At 35.0% G+C, this 19810-nt stretch overlaps 1 protein-coding gene across 1 annotated transcript; it reads right to left on the bottom strand.

The window, feature by feature from the left end:
• Positions 1–487: 487 nt before the first annotated feature.
• On the bottom strand, positions 488–3125 carry LOC145684609 (TNF receptor-associated factor 4-like). Its single transcript, XM_081756997.1, has one exon. The coding sequence runs from the start codon at positions 2315–2317 to the stop codon at positions 974–976; it is 1344 nt and encodes a 447-aa protein (XP_081613123.1). The 5' UTR covers positions 2318–3125; the 3' UTR covers positions 488–973.
• Between the last annotated feature and the right edge of the window lie 16685 nt (positions 3126–19810).

The following is a 19810-nucleotide window of genomic DNA, read 5'->3' as shown; positions in this document are numbered from 1 at the left end:
TCTTAGTAGATCCTCTTGAAATTTGGTATTATCGCTATTTTGGACAGCCCTAGCTCTAAAACTACGCACTTTTCGACATAGGTCCATATAAACTTTTTCTCTTATTTTGATGTGAGGAATGACCTCTTAAAGTTTGTCGGTATAGTTCACTAACACCCTATATATGAGCGAGCAATGCTATGTCATATTTTCTAACTTACGAGTAAAGTGGAAAAGAAAATCCAACATTCCGATGCAATCTAATGTAATATCAAACAAGCTTCCTCTGCCATCTGCAGAAATATTTACGAAATTAAACTACCTACATGTTGTTCTCTGGTCCGATCCCTATCAATTGCACTCAATAACTCAATTTCACTGAAAATAGCATTTACTATTTTCTTCCCCCGAGCCGATCATATACTGTATAATGTCTTTTTCAGAGCTATATAACTAACAAACAGGTACAAGAAAAGATTATTAAAAATAAATAATTTTGGTAATTTGTTTAATTGGTAATTTGTTTTTCAGTTCTATAACATAACATTACGTTTAGCATCAATTTTGTATGAAAACAGTAAGTTTCCGTAATAATTCCCAATACCTTTGATTTTGTCCATTAACATTTAGAAATCAACGCAAATCATAATAATGAAAGATATAATAATAGTAATGCATTGCCATTGTTAATTTTAATTTTGAACTTAATAATTTTAAGTTATTTTTTTCTAATATGAATTTTTAATTTAATCAATCTAATGGCTTTAATTTTTAATTTTAGTCAGTTTTTTTTTACTTTACTTTTTGTCAGCAATCATAAAATGTTAAATCACGAATGATCTAATTAATAAATAATCTCTTAGATTTAATTTTTCTGTCCCGAGATAACATTCAACTACTTACTTGAAAAAACAATATATAAATTTTACATCGTTTGCACGCTCTAAATGTAAAATCATGATCTCATGATAGGGAGTATATTTAAAAGAGTTTTCTAACTAACGATTACTTCCAAAAATACCTCATCATTATCAGATATATAGCCTCCATTCTTCAGCAATTCATGTGAAATTAAATAACCACCACAACCGAAGTTGTCTTCACCATTGAATGGTTTTCGAAAGCTCGGTAAAAAATTTTCCCGATATATTACATGCTTCACAGCATCTTTCCCTCTATCTTTCAAGTTAATCAGTTTGATTGTTACTCTTTTCTTGAAAGGCCATTCCAAAAGAGAATCATACTCCCCAGAACATATTGAAACAAAAGCAGATAAAATTTTCTCATATTTTCCACCATCCACGAACCGAAAATTATTTGCAATTAATTCAAGTTTTAACTTATACCCATACGGAGAGTTATAAAACTTATCACTGTAAAGAAGTTCAAATTTACATTGCGTAAGCTTCTCGGAGATATTTGAAATTCTCCACAAAAATTTTCCATCTTTGAGAATCATTGTTTCGTTTATTTCCTTTAACCTTTCTTCCAACTTTACTATTGCAACGTCTTTTGCATGAAGTTGTTCTGAAAGTTGACGAACTTTTTCTTTTAATTCATCTTCCATTCTTCTGAATTTTATCTCTAACTCTTCTATAGCACTTTCTTTCCTCCGAAGTTGTTCTGAAAGTTGATCACTAGAAGCTTTTATGAGTTCTAGATGATGAATGCTCTCTTCTTGTAAGTGGCTACGTAGATTAAAAGGAAACCCTTCGTATTTACAACCAACACTTTCAAAGCTACACTTAGCATACAGCTCCACACATGCTTCATCCAGATGTTTGTCTATATCTTTCCTTTCCATACTTACGCCACAATTCTTTGGACAATCAATCGGATATTTTAAACACTTTACGTGATGATCTTTCAACTCCTTGGCCTCCATTTCTTCACTACAGTATTCACAAATAACAATTCTTTTAGGACATTCCTCCAACAAGTGTTGCTTCAAATCCTTCCGCTCCATTTCTCTTCCACATTTATTGTCACAGTACATGGGAAATAAATCACATATATGAAAATGATCCTGAAGTATGTCAGCCACTACATCACACGCACAGTATTCACACTTCACAATTCTCTTCACGCAATAGTTTTCCAAATGATAGGCCAAAGCAAACTTTTGAACCATCACATCACAATTCTCACAAGGAATTGAAGAAAACTCGCAATTTTGGATGTGTAATTGTAAATGATCTTGTAACACATTCTGTCTACAATACTCACATTTTGAGAAAACTTTAATATGTTTCTTTTTAGGTTCATATTCAGGTTTTGTCCTACAATGCCGTTTATGACCAGTTAATGGTTCTTTAGTGAGAAACGTTTTGGAAGACATTTTACAACTTAGTATCTCTGCCGTCTGTTCAACATTTTCCTGTGGTGGTTCAAACGATTGTTTGAAATTAGGAACATTAGATGAACAATGCAACTGGTGATTTTGTAATTCCTCTTCCACGTACTTTTGGCAAGTTTAACAATATTTATATGTTGGCGTTATGGGTAGATAATGTACTAGAACTAATTAAAGGTAAAAAAAAACTTTACGCGATTAGTTGTTTAACTAATGGGAAGAAAATACAAACGATGTTCCTTTGTTATGTTCTGAATGCAAAGAAACGTAGGTAATAACAGGACTGATGGGGAAAATAGTGACTTTTATTGTACTCCAGCATTAGAGTTGTATCTCGTAATCACTGAAGTATAATAACGTGAACTGGTCGTAAAGAAGAAAAGTACTTATATGTGACAATAGTCAGTTTCTTTTTCAAACAATCAATATCGAAATTTACATATAATGAGTTTCTAACTAATAGAATCTATTATCACTGAAGATTTAGAAGTTCACAATGGAGGTAACTTTCAAACTATTTTATGGGTTTGTACACTAATTATATAAATCTTTCTTCAAAGTATTTATCAAATATAAGCTCTTTTATACTTTAGAGCAATGTAGGAAGCTAACCACATCTGGCTGAGTTCAAGAATTCACTTAATATCACAAACAATAGTCCAGAGATGAACAAACACATGATCTTATGCTGTGAATAGGGTTCCTGACGAATCCACCCATTGTTACTTTTGAAGGAAATTGCCACCGCGCACTTAATGAAAACTGCTTTCAAGAACACACTAAAAAGGAATGAGCTTGAACTATCTCCCGAGCTGTTCTGACAGCAGCGCAGACGAGTTCCCTTGTTGCTGGGGGAAGCAACTACGTCATTAGCTGCAACAGCGAATACCTGAAACGCGTGGGACGATATGAATATAAAAGATCAATACTCAAACCTTCACCTTTGTGTCATGAACACTAAACATTGATTCACAGTGTCTTGTAATCAATAAAGTAGAGCAGTTATTACCTTTTTTTTTTCAAAAATGTTTCTTTTATGTCGAACTATAATCCGAATGAAGACACCAAATGTTCCTGTGGTCTTACATAAGACTGGGTAGAGAGAAAAGAAATGATAATGTGATTCAGGATTATGGTGGATAAGTTTTAACGTCTAGCAAATATACATTTCTCACTTCTCAGACAGGTTAACATAGTAACTAACATCTAGAGCTTTATCAGAAAGGAAGCCGAACAAGAAAATATGAAATAAATAAAAATGAAGAAATAAAAGATAGAAAGAACTGCTGTTGCTCTCTGTATTTCAGAACAAACTGTTTAAAAGCTGTTGAAAGAACGAAATAATATTACTCTTCTCTGTCAGTCGGCAACGCGTTTTCGCTGATCATTCGGGCTTCATTCCCGACAGGGCCCGAATACGTTCAGCTAGCTGTAGGTCTCACATAGCCTCAGTGTTGAAGGGAACTTCTTAAGCTCCAAGATATGAATAGTATAAATACAGAATTTTCATTTATCAAATTAAGAAAAGTAAAATCTAAAATTGCTAGGTTTCGAAAAAATCTGAAATTTATAGAAACAATCCAGAATTTATTTTAAAAAATCCAGATTTCGGAAAAATTACGGAATTTAAAAAAATCTGGTAAATTGTGGAACTCAGATACATTTCCCATTTCGGAAAATTCCGAATCATACTTTAAAATAGCGAGCAAATAGTAAAAGATTGTATTAAATAATACCAAATAGTAATAGTTTTCATAGGAAAAACAACCTGAGTAACAATTTACTTATGACACTGTAGTAGTCAGACTGGTCTATAATTTACGTATTATAATTTCTATTATAAAAACCTGAGCTGTGGTTTCAACAACCCATTCTCTCTTGTATTTAGCTGGGAATCAAACACACCATTCCTCTTTCCTTAAAAAAAAAGAGTTTGAGAGAGAGAGAGAGGAAAATTCCGAATCATAGTTTAAAATAGCGACCAAATAGTAAAAGATGGTATTAAATAATACCAAATAGTAATAGTTTTCATAGTGTCCACTCTTTGGAAAAACAACCCGAGTAACAATTTACTTATGACACTGTAGTAGTCAGACTGGCCTATAATTTACGTATTATAATTTCTATTATAAAAACCTGAGCTGTGGTTTCAACAACCCGTTCTCTCTTGTATTTAGCTGGAAATCAAACACACCATTCTTCTGCCCTTAAAAAAAAAAAAAAAGAGTTTGACAAAGAGAGAGAGAGAGGGAAAAATCTCTTCTTCACACACCTGTGATGTTAAACAGTTCAAAATTAAATATTCGAAATGATTACTTTAGCTTTTTCTCAAGTTCGAGCAAGGCTAGAAAATTGTCGAGTTGGTCCTCTAAATTGGATAGAAATAGTTTTTCGTTACTTTTCTATAACAAGACTATGCAGCAAAGAACAAATATCCTTAAGTTTAGTAGTAGGATGCGACCACCCCAAAAGTAACATTCTTTTTTTTTAAAAAAAAATAATAAAATTATATAGAAATTAATAAGTGTTTGAAGTTCGATTCTAGTGTGATGTGATATATGCGTTAAATCGCTGATAATGTTCATAGGACAAGAATAAGTCAATTCCAAGCACTTTCCACATTGTATGACGTTTACTAAGAGTATACCATCTCCAGGTTAGTTGGATATCAACACAATTAAATGTATAAAACGAACTTTCGCTCATCACCTTTTGAATGCGTCAGTTTCCGTAAATCACCTGTGAAAAACTCTACTTACATTGTACACTCCGCATTAAAAAAATTGCGACAGCTAACGCCGTGCAGCTAGGCCAACCAATATACACCTTCTTATCCCATAATCATGTTAGGAAAAGAGAATCCCTCTCCCTCTTCCTTTCTTCTCTCCCATACTGAAATTAGCTAACAACATGAGCGCAATTCTAATTTCAAACTACACAATTTTCTAATTTCTAATTTCTAATTTCTATTAGTTTCGATAAAATGAAATAACAAAACTGGGACGAAACGAGATTCATAAGTTGATGTAGGGAGAAACAGAAACATACACAATGAAAATTTGAAACCAATGGATATCTATTATACACAGGTTCAGAAATAATGCAGAGAGATAGAGATAGAGAGAGACACAGGAGAAAGAGAGAGAGAGAGAGAGAGAGACGAGGAGAGAAGGAGGAAAAGAAAAGGGTGAACAGATAAAAATGTGGAATTTAAACCTAGTAAGAAAAAAGCCTTACATTATAAAGTTCCGTTTCCAGAAATAGAACAGTAATATGGAAATACCATTTGTTTTTACATATGTTTTTAGAACTACTCTAATATATAGAGGATTATTTAAACATTCATTATGTCACTTTCATAAAGGATAGAATACTCAATTTCCAGTAGAACTGTAGATCTCCGTAAAACATCTAGGATAATGTGAAAAGTTTAACACACATGGTTTGTTTACGCGTGGTTCGACACCAAATTCAGTAGTGTTCATTCGACGTACTGATCCAAAATACAATCTAGTAAACCCAGTAAATAGCGTTGGTCATATCTTCCATTTCAGACTACTAATGGAAAATGGACAAAAAGAAAAAGAAAAAAGCGAATGGATATGAAAACTAAAGAAAGAAAGAAAGAGAAAATTGAATGAGTGATATTTTATTGCTAAATTTCTAACAGAAATATCCTATATTAAGAGTCCGAACTGTATCATAATGAAAACTTACACATGTTGAATAGAAAAGGTTTATATTCCTCATAGAAGTAGCATGTTTCAAATTTCAACGTAAATAAAACACATTGAATTATACGGTGGAAACAAATTTTGTGTCGAAATAGTGTAAATAAAATTTTGTTTTCAAATAACCAAAGAGTTTACCACTTTCTACTCTCTTCAGATCTGTCTGTTCCGAACACCCAGCATTGATGCCATCTCTTGCAGAAATAACGTAATTTGCACAGATATAATGAACAGACAAGAGCTCAAACGGATCATCGCGTCAGTGGGATGATGTTGGTTAGGTTATATACCACCACTGGGTCGACGTTTCAAACCCGTATTGACCCGGCAATTCAACTGATACTCGTTAACTCAGAGGATAAAAAAGAAATTTTGCTTATTCCCTTGCGCTTAAACAGTATTTCTGTCAGAGATGACCAGGCTGGGGATGTTATCCCCAAAGCACAAAAGCACGACGCCGATGTTCCGTTAATTAGATTTTCTTGCTCCGTTTTAATTTTGGAACACGCACATGCACATGAAGTGCGTGTGTGTGTGTGGGTGAGAGAGAGAGAGAGAGAGAGAGACGGAGAAGTGAAAGATCAGGGTTGAAAAAAAAAGTTTTTTTAAAAAAAACAAAAACAAGGTTTTTTATGTTTGAAACATGTTTTTTATGTTTAAAACATGTTTTTTATGTTTAAAACATGTTTTGTATGTTTAAAACATGTTTTTTTTGTTTAAAACGTTTTTAATGTTTAAAACAAAATACTTTGTTTTAAACAAAAAAAAACATGTTTAAAACGTTTACTTTGTTTAAAACAATAATCTAAATAAGCATATATATTACATTTTTACACTCTTAGGTATTGCTTGCCATCTATATTCAACAGCTAGATCAAATTTCTGGAACTTCCCTAATCTCGATCCGCCCAAATATTCAATTCCGGAGAAAGAAATCGGGATTTTCCCGATCTCCGTTCACAGAATATGTAGTTTAGTTTCTTTGTGTTATGTTCTACTGGTCATCTGCATTCTTAATGTTTAAACGCCCATTGACGCAACTGCTGTGTCAGGACTTTAAACCTCTATGGCTCAGTCTTAAATCTCATATTAAGCCTGGAAGATGGTTTTGGTACCAATTTATTCCTGAAAGATGCAGCTTTGCTGGTGTGCATTTTAGGTATGTGGGAGGAGGGTAAATATTGTGTTTTTTTTTTCAACAGTTATTTTGGGGGCCATTCCCCCTCTTGGGGGATAGATTCATAAAAATTGTTACGTGAAGCAATGGAATAGGCCACTACATGGTAATATCGTGTATTTGTACTTCTTGCTTATATGGGGTAGCAGAGAGGGGCCAAGTTAGCCAAATTTTGGAGTTTAAGTTTTTTGAAGTAAATTACATTTATTTTTACAACAAACATCAATATCTCAGTCCTTAATTAAGCTAGAAAGATGATTTGGTACCAAAGTATTTTTGAGGGATAAAGCTTTCCGTCAGTTGCATTTTATGTATATAGGAGGTATGTATGGACGGCCGAGAGAGGAGGAGGATGAATTTTTTAAAAAATTTTTCATCAAATTTTTTTCATCAGGTTTTGGCGGGTATTTCTCCCCCCTTTGTGGTACATCCATAAATATTGATATGTGAAGCAATGAAGTAGTCCCCTACATGGTAGTAACCTGTATGTGTACTTGTTATTTATAGAGGAAGAGGGAGTCAAATTTGGTTAATTTACATTTATTTTCGGGACGTTCCCATATAACACAAGATATATTTCACTGAAGTGATCTAGAAGCATAATTCTTGTTCGTATACATGATGTGTGCAGCAAAAATGATTTGCATATGGACGTGGTACCATACTGGGGGAGGGGAGAGAATGTCTAATTCAATGAATGTTTTTCTTCGCATATATATATATATATATATATATATATATATATATATATATATATATATATATATATTAATATTTCCTACATAAAACGAATTCATTACGCAATGGCTACCATTTCTTATATTATTGTCACAAGTATGTGGCCTACACATTAGCATCATTTTGTCAGCGTAGGGTGACTGCAAGGGTTGTCAGGACCCCGCAAAGTCAATAGTTTCATATTTTTAATGTTATGTCTGTTCTTTTTCTATTAATACAGCGGGAATTTCGCGAATGTTACCTCGTTGGAATTTGTGGTTTATAAGCTTTCCAATGGTGTATAACACATGACTGTGTAATAATTAGGGGTGTCACCAGAGCCCCGAACGTGAGAGTCTACCATTTTGTTAAAATCCCTGGCGGGTATCTAGAGTTAATTGTGTTGTTATGCCGTCCGTAGACACTAATCATTATTAGCTACCCATGTTGCAGATAGAGATGTATCTTGAAAACTATTTAGTTAAAATATGTCATTTTGCTCCTTGTAGGCTAGTGACTGTTCTTTTCTACGAGTTGAGTTGTCAGAGCATTTTTTTCTAGCTTATGATGTGAGAACTGTTCATTATTATGGAAATGATAGTAATCCAAAAATACCCAAGTTTTGAATTTGTGAATTTGGATCTTAGTATATTGTATAGTGTGTTTAACCTCCGTTATTCTTGGAAATTAAGAAATGTTCAAATACTTCGCTTCAATTTCTGTTGGTTTAGTTATACGCATAGGCGCCGACTTTGGGGGGGGGGCAGGACACTTTTGGGCCCCCAATATTTAGAGGTGGAGTCCTCGCCCCTCCAATATAATCCGGCCGAGGAAGAATTAGCAAAGAGATGTAAGAGTTTATGTTGTAAACTTCCTCATTCCTTTAATTCAACGTTAGGAATAGCCTTCTAGGAATGGGTACGAGTCGGGCTAAAACTCGACTCGACTCGAATTCAAATCGAGTTCCGAGTCGAGTCAAACGTAAATTTCTCGAGTCGAGTTCCGAACCGAGTCGCTGTTTTTTAGGTCGAGTTTCAAGTTGAGTCGAGTTTGATAAATGGCTCGCTCGTTAAGCTCGTTTTAACCCTTTTTAAAATCATGGCACGATTAGACTGAAAAGCGAAAGCCATGAGAAATGTAAGCGATAAAGTGGAATACTTTTAGTATTGTTCACGATAGGGAACACTGCTTGTATCTCGTTTCGTCTCGATAACGAGACGACAAAGGATTTTATAACGGGGCCTCAAATGTCGTTGGCACCAATTTAAATATATACTTTAGTTTTTACCATCAAGGCTGAGACCTGCACGGTCGAATTTTTGAGCCCAAACAGAAGCTAAACCCGGGTAGTGATGCAAACTTGTTGGGCTCAGTTCAACGGAGCGAAATGCTCGAGCCGGCATAGTTGGGATGAGCCATCGATTCGCCCCAACTGAGCTATCAGTTCTGTTCGCCTTGGTTTGGGTGAGCCATCGGCTTAGATCGGCTCACACAGGGCGACAACCCTAAGCCCGAGCCGAGTAGTTTTGAACATGTTTGGCCAGCGCCCTATAACTTTTAACAATATTTGACCTTAGCTAAATCTTTGCTTCTCCGGAACTCAAATCCAGAATCTCGTGAACGATGGCCATGCCTCCTAGACTTCACGACTACCGAGGTCGGCAGTTAATTAGTTTTTAGTATTCAGATAGAATACATCTATCTTTCATGTTTATACACTGTGTTGTTATAATAATAATAATAATAATAATAATAATAATAATAATAATAATAATAATAATAATAATAATAATAAGTTGTAGTAACAGTTGTATCATTGATAATAATTACACTGTCTATGTAGGACAGTTGAAGAGAGTACTTGAAACTACATAAAATTTAGCTCCATTTGGCTCGTTCTGGCACGACTCGACTCGAAACTCGACCTGAATTCGAGTCGAGTTGGAGGAAATTTTTCGAGCCGAGTTCTCGAGTCGAGCTTAAATATGTCTGTTTCGAGTCGAGTCGAGTTTCAAGGAAAACTCACTCGAAGTCGCTCGTGGCCATCCCTACAGCCTTCTTATTCGATAGAAAAGGCGGTTTTCAGACTGGTGTTGAATAGAGCACTGAAGCTTCAGCCAACACTCTGGCAACACTGACCTGACAAGTGAAGATCAATGCAGTGTGAATTTTGCAGCGGGGTAGCGGCTCGAGATTTGGGGGGAGGGGGCCTTCATCAAGCAGTTAATTGAAAACGGTTGAATACGATGATGATATATTTATTCATTGCTTGGACCCCCCAATATTTTCTTCAAGTCGGCGCCTATGGTTATACACACACTGATGTGCAGAATTTCGTTCAGTATTTGTTAGAAAATTAAATTAGCTTCTTCAATCTGATATTTTAGTTGTTTAGTCCAACCAGCATCGAAAAAAAAACACGTTTAAAACAATTTGTTTAAAACGTTTAAAACAAACTGAATAAAACAGCCCTAGTTTTAAACATGTTTTAAACACTTGTTTTAAACATTTTGTTTTAAACATATCAACCCTGTGAAAGATACAAAGACAGGATAGGAAATGTCAATAATGAGAGAGAGGGAGACGAATATAAATATGAAACATACTTATAATTGCAGTGTATGATGTAGAATGCACACACTGTTTACTAGAAATATCCCCAGTCATGACTTGTAAGTTCTTCATCAGAACATGAATCTCTGTTTGCACCCATTATTTTATGCGAAAAAATCATACTACCTGGTGGGGAATCGAACCGAAATTTTCCATTTGGAAGTCTAGCACTTTACCACTATACCACCGATTGTTTTAGCTAAACTTTGTTTAACAAATGCTGTAGTGTTTCTTTATGAGAACGGTAATACGAAAAGTGTATACTGCAGAACAATGAAGTATTTGGAGTGTCCTGGTAATTCCCTTGCTCTTTCGCAACCAACATTCGTAAATCGTCTCTATCATGATACAGGTGCTTGCTTCCACATTCTTACGTATTGCTTGTCCAGTATAATAAGTCGATTTGTCATAATCACATTTAAAAAAATTATCCACGTCGTAAACAATATTTGAACCTATGCTAGATAGCTGTATTATTCATAAGGCCATTTGTTACCCCTACACTATCATGCTGCCTGAAGTTATGAGCCAAATATTACTTACGTTGAAATTGTATTACGTTGAAATTTATCAAATTTATAAGTATTTCATTAACAAACCTAATCATTGGATAATTCATTTTTGCTGCTTAATTTGAAACCAAGGACTGTGGCCGTTTTTTTTTTTTTTTTAGAAAAAAAGACAGAAATGAAAAGTACAAGAAAATTCTTGCGGGCCAACACATTGTTTGTGAGTCAATTTTGGGGCTCAAAAGAGGCTCAACAGTCCATGACTATACTCCTATTCACCTAATTTGATTCCAGCAGACTTCATGCTCTTTCATAAGCTGAAGTATGCGCTCAAGCGGGAGCGTTTTGAAAGAAAAAGCAAAAGGAAATCTAAGTTTTAAGTGCCACATTTATACCGACTTGACTAAAGGAGACGATGATGATGCGAAATGAAGGAAATGGTGGAATTAAGAAATTGGGAGGAAATGGAGATCCCCGAGAAAATCCAAGCAGACGGTGTTTGTCCACCACCGCCAGCTTAGTGGGAGCTGAGATCGAACCAAGGACTCCATGCTCCAGAGATGAATGTCTACAACTGATCCACCATGGCCCAGGGAAGCATTTTGAGAATGTTGCAGAGCCTAGAGGGTTACGTAGCCTCTACAACCAGCTCTGCGTGTGCGTTGCGTGGAAAGAGACGTATGTAGAAAATTAACGTAGAAATATATTTTTCTGCCATCATATAGTATATTATTTTGAGGTAAATACGAAATTTACTGAAGGGAATTTGTATATATGTATATTACACAAATTTCGTAGTAGTGTGTATTCAGCCTTTCAAAGAAATATGCAATAATAACTGAAACTGTTTAAACCTCTACGCACCCTTCAGAGTGCAGTTTTTTTAAACACCGTCTTAGCTATAGTTTAGTATAGAAGGAGGTTAAACTTCGATTTCAGAAATGTGATGAAAATCGAAGTAAGTAAACGTTTGCCTTTCTTACTGTCAGTTTAGATGTTGAATTTTACAAAGTTATGTGATATTCACGGTTTTAAGTCAGGAGGGAACTTTCTACATTTTTTTTTATGTATACGGGATATGGGGATTTGATAAAAAGTACGTAGAGATTAAAAACTTTTTTCTCCATTTTCTGTCCGAATTTCACAAATTTTCCAACTTCTCTTTAGTCAAGGATTGAAGGAGGACAAATATAACAAATTTCAAGTTCATACGCGTAATAGGTTTTTCGTGCTCGTAAACAATAAGAAATTGGTACAAGAACTCCATTCTCTTCCATAATAATCGTCGAATTTCGGAAAACTTCAACTTATCCTCAGCCTAGAGTTCCTAAAGAATAACTGGAAAAAATATTTTGTGTTCCTAGGCTCAATAACGTTGGGTATACGATTTGGTGAACGACTACACTGAGAAAAAAATTGCAGGTGGCGTACTTAAAAAGGTAGGTTACATGCGTAATTCCGGTAGTTTTTGGACTAAAAGTACAGCAGACGTATAACTGAAAACGCATGTTTTATAACACTTTCTGTATAAGTGTTCCATCTGTACGTACTTTCCGTTTGAAACAGTATAGGCGGTAAGGGTCTTACGTACAAATGGACGTATATAACATATAGCTGAGTAATGTAACATAAGTATATGCATGTGATATACGGAAAACTGTTAGGTGTCAGACATCCTGCAACGGCATGATGTACCATGTAAGGGCAATGCGTATGTAGCATATGAATAACATATGCTCTATACTGATTTCTGTAGTAAGCAAGAGGATTCCGTATATTTGTACAATATGCCGCTTCTGGGGAACGATTTTTTCTCAGTGTAGAGAAAAAAATTCGTGACCCTTTTCTATAGTCCTTGGTTTAATCCCCGGTTAAGTAAGTTTGTGGTGGACAACACCGTGTCCATGGGTTTTCTCGGGGTACTCCCGTTTCCTCCCATGTTTTCATTCCACAAATTCATCCATCATCATTCGCTTCCCTTAATCATCATCTCCCTTAGCCTAAAGAACATAATTGTGGGATGTTAAACTGAAACACTGAATTTGTTTTCCTAAAAGCCAATTTTGGATGAGGGGAAGATATTCGACTTCAAACTATAATTAATTGATTAATTCATTTAAAATTTAACATTCTTTCGGCATTACATACATCTTAGCGTGGAATTGGAACCATGTTAAATCCCACCGGAAATTGAATTCGGTTCTGTCGCACAATATTTACTGAACTAATTACCGTATAACCACCAGATAATTATTTCAAAAATGAAGTTTCAGAAAAAACTTACGCACAACAAACTATTAAATCGGACAAATTTTATATCGGAAATTGGAAAATCCATTTTAAAGAAAGGATTTGTTACCTTCTAGCTCATCTTCCGTAAAAAGAACACTTTCCAGCATGGTAATCCAGAAGATTGCGGTAGGGTCCACTTGTGAGGGACCGTGTTACACGTGTTAGGGAACCCAGTTTAGTCCACGTAAACATATCCCAGATGAGAATAACACCAACACCGGCCTGCACAGTTCCCTGCTGGCCCAACGGCCATTACCTCGTGCGGTTGGCAACGCACCCGTACCCGTACACAATCATATACCAATGTGAAACGTGACTCATCAGTCCAGGCAATCTTTTTTCCCACAGTGCAGTGCTGGTGTTCCTTTGTGAAAGATAGATGTTGTTTCCTGTGTTGTGCGGTTAAAAGGGGTACTCGCGTGGGTCAATGGTTTCTGTACCCCATGGCGAGAAGGTGGTTATAGATTGGTTGGCTGTTAATACGGCGTTGTTATCTTGCAATCAACCTTTCCGCGATTTTACGCACTGTGCCAGCTGCTACGATGCGGGTCAGTTGGCGCCTACCCCTGTCGTTGACACGCCCTTGATCGCGGCAGTTTGCCGGTACACGTGCGGTTTTACCGGAAGCCAGGTACTCAGATCACAGTTGCCTTTGAAAATTCGAGTGCCGCAGCTACTTCCGAAATCCAGCCACCCAGTCGTCTGGACCCTACGATTTTACCACGGTCAAATGCACTCGGGTCCTGTGTCCTGCCAATCACACAATGACACGGATACTGAGAGAGGAAGTACATGGCAGCAGTTCACGTGCGAAGCATTTTCTTCACATGCAGTAGTGGAGTTTCTGCATGGCAGTTTCTGGAACTGTCCTGCTGTCTCTAATTCAACTGGTAATCAGTGAATAACCAAAGTGAAGTCAAGATAAGGTTATATTATTATTATTATTTCATTCTGCTTGTTTCTTCTACAGAAGCCACACAGCTCAACGAAATGAGACTGACTTTTAAAACCTGTTCTGAGAAGATTCCCAAGGGAAGCGTTTCAAATTTTCTCAGAACTAACATATCAGGGCAGTTTAATGCAGATTAAAAATCGAAATCAGTATTTCCCTTCCAAACACTACTCTTACTATTAATTACTATCCACTGTTTTAACCACTATCGAACTCGCGACCACTGTTTTAACTATTAGACTGCAGATCCCTCTCTAACTAATAATACTGCATTCAATTTCATTAATAAATATTTCACTAATTAACGTGAAGATTGTATAATTCATTTTTGTCACATAATTTCAGAATGGATTTGCTGAAAACACTCTCAGAGTTGACTACAATGATTTTCGTGATTTGTCTTAGAATATGATGAAATGCATTTCATTGCAAAGAACTCGGAAAGGATATTCCACTGACAGGATGAGATTTCAAAACATGACGATATCTTTCATTAAAATCTTTTATAATTTAGTTCATATTTCATAAATAAAATTTCAGTAATAACCGAAGTTGCTCAGACGCATGAAATTGATACACATGAGTTCGGAGCTCACGTTCATTTGATCTCAAGGTCACAATGTTGAAATGATGTTGTGCATGGGAGCGTGATGTCGAAATCCTATTGTGAGCGTGAGATTGAATGACGTTAGTCCAAAGTAGCTTTAATAATGACCACTGCATAAAATGATTTAATTTGAGAATTGAAAGCGAGAAAGTTTACTACTTTGGGCAGAACTTCTTTTAAAACTTAGGTCCGCTGTGGCTCAGTAGTAGAGTGTTCACCTCTGGTGACTGGGGTCCTTAGTTGGACACCAGATGGCGCCAAGTGAGCTTCGTGGTGGGCAAACTCTGTGTTCGTGGATTTCTCGGAGTTCACTCGTTTCCTCCCACGTTCTTCATTCCACCATTTTCTTTATTTCTCATCATTACCGTCCCCTTAGACTAGAAGGCATAATCGTAAAACTGTTGCACATATAACAAACATTACATACATTACATACACTTTCCTTGTTACAATCAAACCACTCATGTGACTGCTTGAAAAGACATTATTAGTTCTCAATCTTGTGACCTGTACAAATATTTCAGGTGAATAATACACAGGCAAAGGAACGGAACTTCCATATCAGCAACCTATATTCATTTCCGTTTTAATGTTCCTTTTAAGCACCGAAGAAATTTAAGTCGTGATTTTGCAAGTTACCACGGATTATATGCCATATTTGTCGACAGAAATTTGAAAACCCTCAAAGATGAGAACATTTAGCCACTAATAAAATAATATCATTATTATTTTCATAATCACTACAATCACATTTCAAAGAAAGAAATACTTAATTTGTAGAATGACATTATAAAATATGGAGAGAATTCTATATTATTTTTCAACTGAACTTTCTCTTCTTTGTGTAAAAGCTCTATGAAGTTAACAGAGTTATTGTGACGTAATCTTAAACGTTAAATAGTTTTAAATGAGAAAGTAATCCGTGTACACCAGGATCACATCCAGAATTTAATTAGAGTGGAATAATAGATGCACACCTCCATGTGTCATTTGGTCAATTGAAAAATACGATTCAGGATCATAATTGGAATTTAATAAATGTAAATTTGGAACTCTAGAAAGGAAGTTATATACTTTCAAATCCCTTTACATCAGCGATTGTGTACCTGCACATGTTAATTATTTTAAATCTTTATATTCTTTATAATCTTTATATTTACATCTTTATAATCTGTTTGGATGATGCTTCAATATATTTTAAAAGTCTAAAAGTATTTTAATTTCTCTCTTATAACAGTATATTTTGATATTATCAAGGAGAACGACAATAACACCTCCATCTTAAGTACTGTCCACACAGGTTATTCCCTTAATAAAGAACCAACCAGGAATTGGAATATCCTTCTAATCCTTCATTTATATTTTATCATTCCTACTAACGCATCCACTTCCTACAATACATTTTAAACAATATGGCTAACACATCCTCTTCCTTCTTTTCACTGCCTATCGAATTCTTTTCTCATTTCTAACATTTCGAACACCTTCTTATTTTCTTTGCATACACACACACACACACACACAAACACACACAACACAAAAGAAGAGCAAGTCACAGGTAAACATCTCAAAAAGACAAACATCTTCCCTTAAATTTTGGTTTTGCTTTCGTTGAGATTTTGAATATTTTCGAAACGACTTCCTCAATACCAAAATGTATGAAGCTAGAAACTGAACAATGGCTAAAAAAAAATAGCTTTTCTAAAATATATTTCCAGGGCTATTGTTCTGCTCAAATTTGACTCTGAGATATGCAGTCGATAAAGCTTCCACGTTAAAATATTTTTCTCAAGATCAAATCCGCAATCTTTGTTACGCTTCTTGGCTAGCGTTTGCACCTTTGGTCCTTAGTTCGACTAACGATAGGAAAGCATAACAATTTCAATATATTACAGTGGTTTGAATTCAACCTTAAACTGTAAATTCACGTTTCACATAGCCTTGGAGACGAAAACGGAGGCTGAACTTGAACAAAAAACAACAGACATTCACCATCTGTAGACTCAAAACGAAGCACAGAGAGACGTATGCTGGGAATGTCTCGCACTTATAGGGAAATAATCGTAGTGATCAGAAAGGTAAAGACATTGGCGAAAGTATGATGAAAACAAAGGCATTTCAGCGACAGTGGATGGATCATATTGCAACAAGAAATGATGATAGGTGGACAAAATCAATCTTTGATTAGATATCAAGGGAAAAAAGACACCTAAGAAGCTTATGCATAGAAGGTGGATGATGAAATTAAGAAAAATTGGAATAACCTGGAAATCAATTGCTAAAGATAGATGGTTGTGGAGAAGAGTTTGAGAGACATCGATTCATCAATGGATTGGCAGTGGTTCACTATCTTAAATATAATTTGTTTCAGAATATAGTGACATCCTTTAAGTCGCTCTACTTCTTAACTCACCTTTGATTAAATCAATCTATTCGGAATTGTTGTCATTTTGATTAGTTAATGTTTTACTGCACTTTACATCTCGTGTTTATAGGGTAAATAACTTGGTTAGCTGGCTTGAAATTTGACTATCCTTTCAGCACTGAGGCTTTATGAAACGTAGACTTACAGCTTAATGTAGGATCCGAACCACAACAGTTTCCAACGGAAATCGAACTGTCTCTGTACGTGGTCTCTTCATATATATCTCAGGTGGCTGTGTTGAGCTGTCTTTATGTAAGAAGAATGCATCCTTCGGCCACATCCACACAATATAATATTTTTCAGGATCAGAATTAATGAGTGAATTGTGTACACTGTGAAATACATATACACTAATATTGAGATTTAAAGAACACTCAGCTAAACATTCAGAATGAAAGTCGTAACCTCGTGTTAATATATCTAAAGATTGAATTTGCGGGAAAATGATAATCAAGATTTCAACTATTAACTTTATAACAAGCAAACTATAGAGTGATACATTTAACAACAAATAAGAAATAATTACACCCAAATGGAAATATTCGTTTAACATATAACTTTAGTAAATATTCAACGGCTTCTGCCTGATACGTAAATAGCAAATTGAAAAATCCCAGATATGAATAATTCTGACACTAATATCAAGCTTTATACTGTAATTAATTAGGATGACAAATAATTCACCAATTTTAAAAATATTTCTTCTTGCCATTTCATAGCTCAGGAATAAATCCAACAAAACATGTACTAACATGCTTGATTACATTCGCAGCCATTCAAATTTTAAACGTTGTACAAAATAGCTGAAACACTTTTCACTTCTATTCCGATCATTCACTCATATGACTTGAATTTACTCATTTCAACGTACCATAACTTCAATTTCCAGAATGTGATTTTAAATTACAATATATTGACTTATTAATACACTTATAAAATTGGCCTTACGAAGCGTATTCACTAAGATTCCCTTGTTCCCACTTTCGTATTCAACAGCTAAGTGCTGTTGCTTTCAGACAAAAATTTAAACGCAAAATATAGTTTTCTCTAACCCCGCTATTGGCGCTGTTATCAGTAGTGAAGCTCTATGAAGATTTTCAACTTTTTTTTCATATCGTTACATCTCCCACGTTAACCATGTAGCCACGAGAGTGTTTATTGAGATAAGTGGGAAAATCAGAAATGATTATGACATATCAATATAACGTGATGTTATACAAATATTTCTTCCGTACCAAACAGAACTCGAACTCGTGATTTTATCTTGCGTTCGCCAACCAACGTTTAAGACTTGACTAAGACTTTCTATGTTATGAAAATTGAGAAAGCGATATACAAAGATTTGGCAATCATGTTACTCAAGAAATACAAGAAGGTACAGTCTTTGGTTAGTACATAAATTTGTAGTTATTCTGGCATAATTTTCCCATTCAGTTAGTAACACGTTTATTTTAATCGCATACCAGATTCTCCCGAGAGCTGGATGTTCCGGCTAAACTTCGAATCTTCCTCGGAGTTAAAACTCTTATATTCATGAGGTCACAGAGCACTTCCCTGATGAACTGATCTACAGATATACTACAAAATGAAAGGACAACGGGATTCACTAATACGCTGGACATTTAGATGTAGGGAATAATGGGAATATTTTATATTGACGGGGTATATATTAGTGTCCTGCAAATAGGCTCTTTTAATCGATTTGACTATTCTGATATAGTTTGAGCTACACGATTTTAATGAACAGTGCATAATATGTTGACCATAAATGTTTATACAAATGAAGAGTATATATCCGGAAGCACGGAATACCGTGCAATTGTCCGGTTAGCCCTATGCCAATGTCGGCACTAACGATATGCTCAGAAAATGGTTGCGGATTGAAGTTTTTTACTCCGAAAATGTTGACATCTCCGCATAATTGATGACGTTTGCTAATCGAAATATTGACGCTATTAATATTCATACATCCTATAGCATCTATATTTGATACATAACTTTGTATTGTACTGTACTTATTGTTTTCTGTAGACTAAATATTTGTGGAATTCTGGTTACTACATTTTATGTTTAGGGATAGTTATTTGATTATAATATATAAACGTACTATTTACATGACATATTATGTAAAACCAGGAATATTTGTTTTAGAACTGTTGTTTGTGTTTTTAACTGAGAAATTCATTGGCAGATTGCAATACATCATTTAATGCACGTTAATATATTTCTGGGTCTTTTATGCTAATCGAAACATTGACGCATATAATCAAAATATACAACATCTTTTACCCTCCAAAATATTTTGCTATTCTTATTCGGAATCTGAACAATAGACTCTCATTTGTATTGAAGAATAATACAAACACACACGCAATAATTTATTTCGAGAGGGATCCAAATTCAATATGAAGATAAATGATATTATAATTTGTAAAATCAGCTGCTAGAATTAGAC

The sequence above is a fragment of the Thermobia domestica genome, chromosome 5 (assembly GCF_964235325.1).
Source record: "Thermobia domestica chromosome 5, izTheDome1.hap1.1, whole genome shotgun sequence".
Lineage (NCBI taxonomy): Eukaryota > Metazoa > Arthropoda > Insecta > Zygentoma > Lepismatidae > Thermobia > Thermobia domestica.
This window is presented reverse-complemented; position numbering and strand designations above follow the sequence as displayed.

Bases quoted from the DNA above. Each gene is read 5' to 3' on its own strand.
- LOC145684609 (XM_081756997.1), bottom strand. From the start codon at position 2,317: ATGTCTTCCAAAACGTTTCTCACTAAAGAACCATTAACTGGTCATAAA.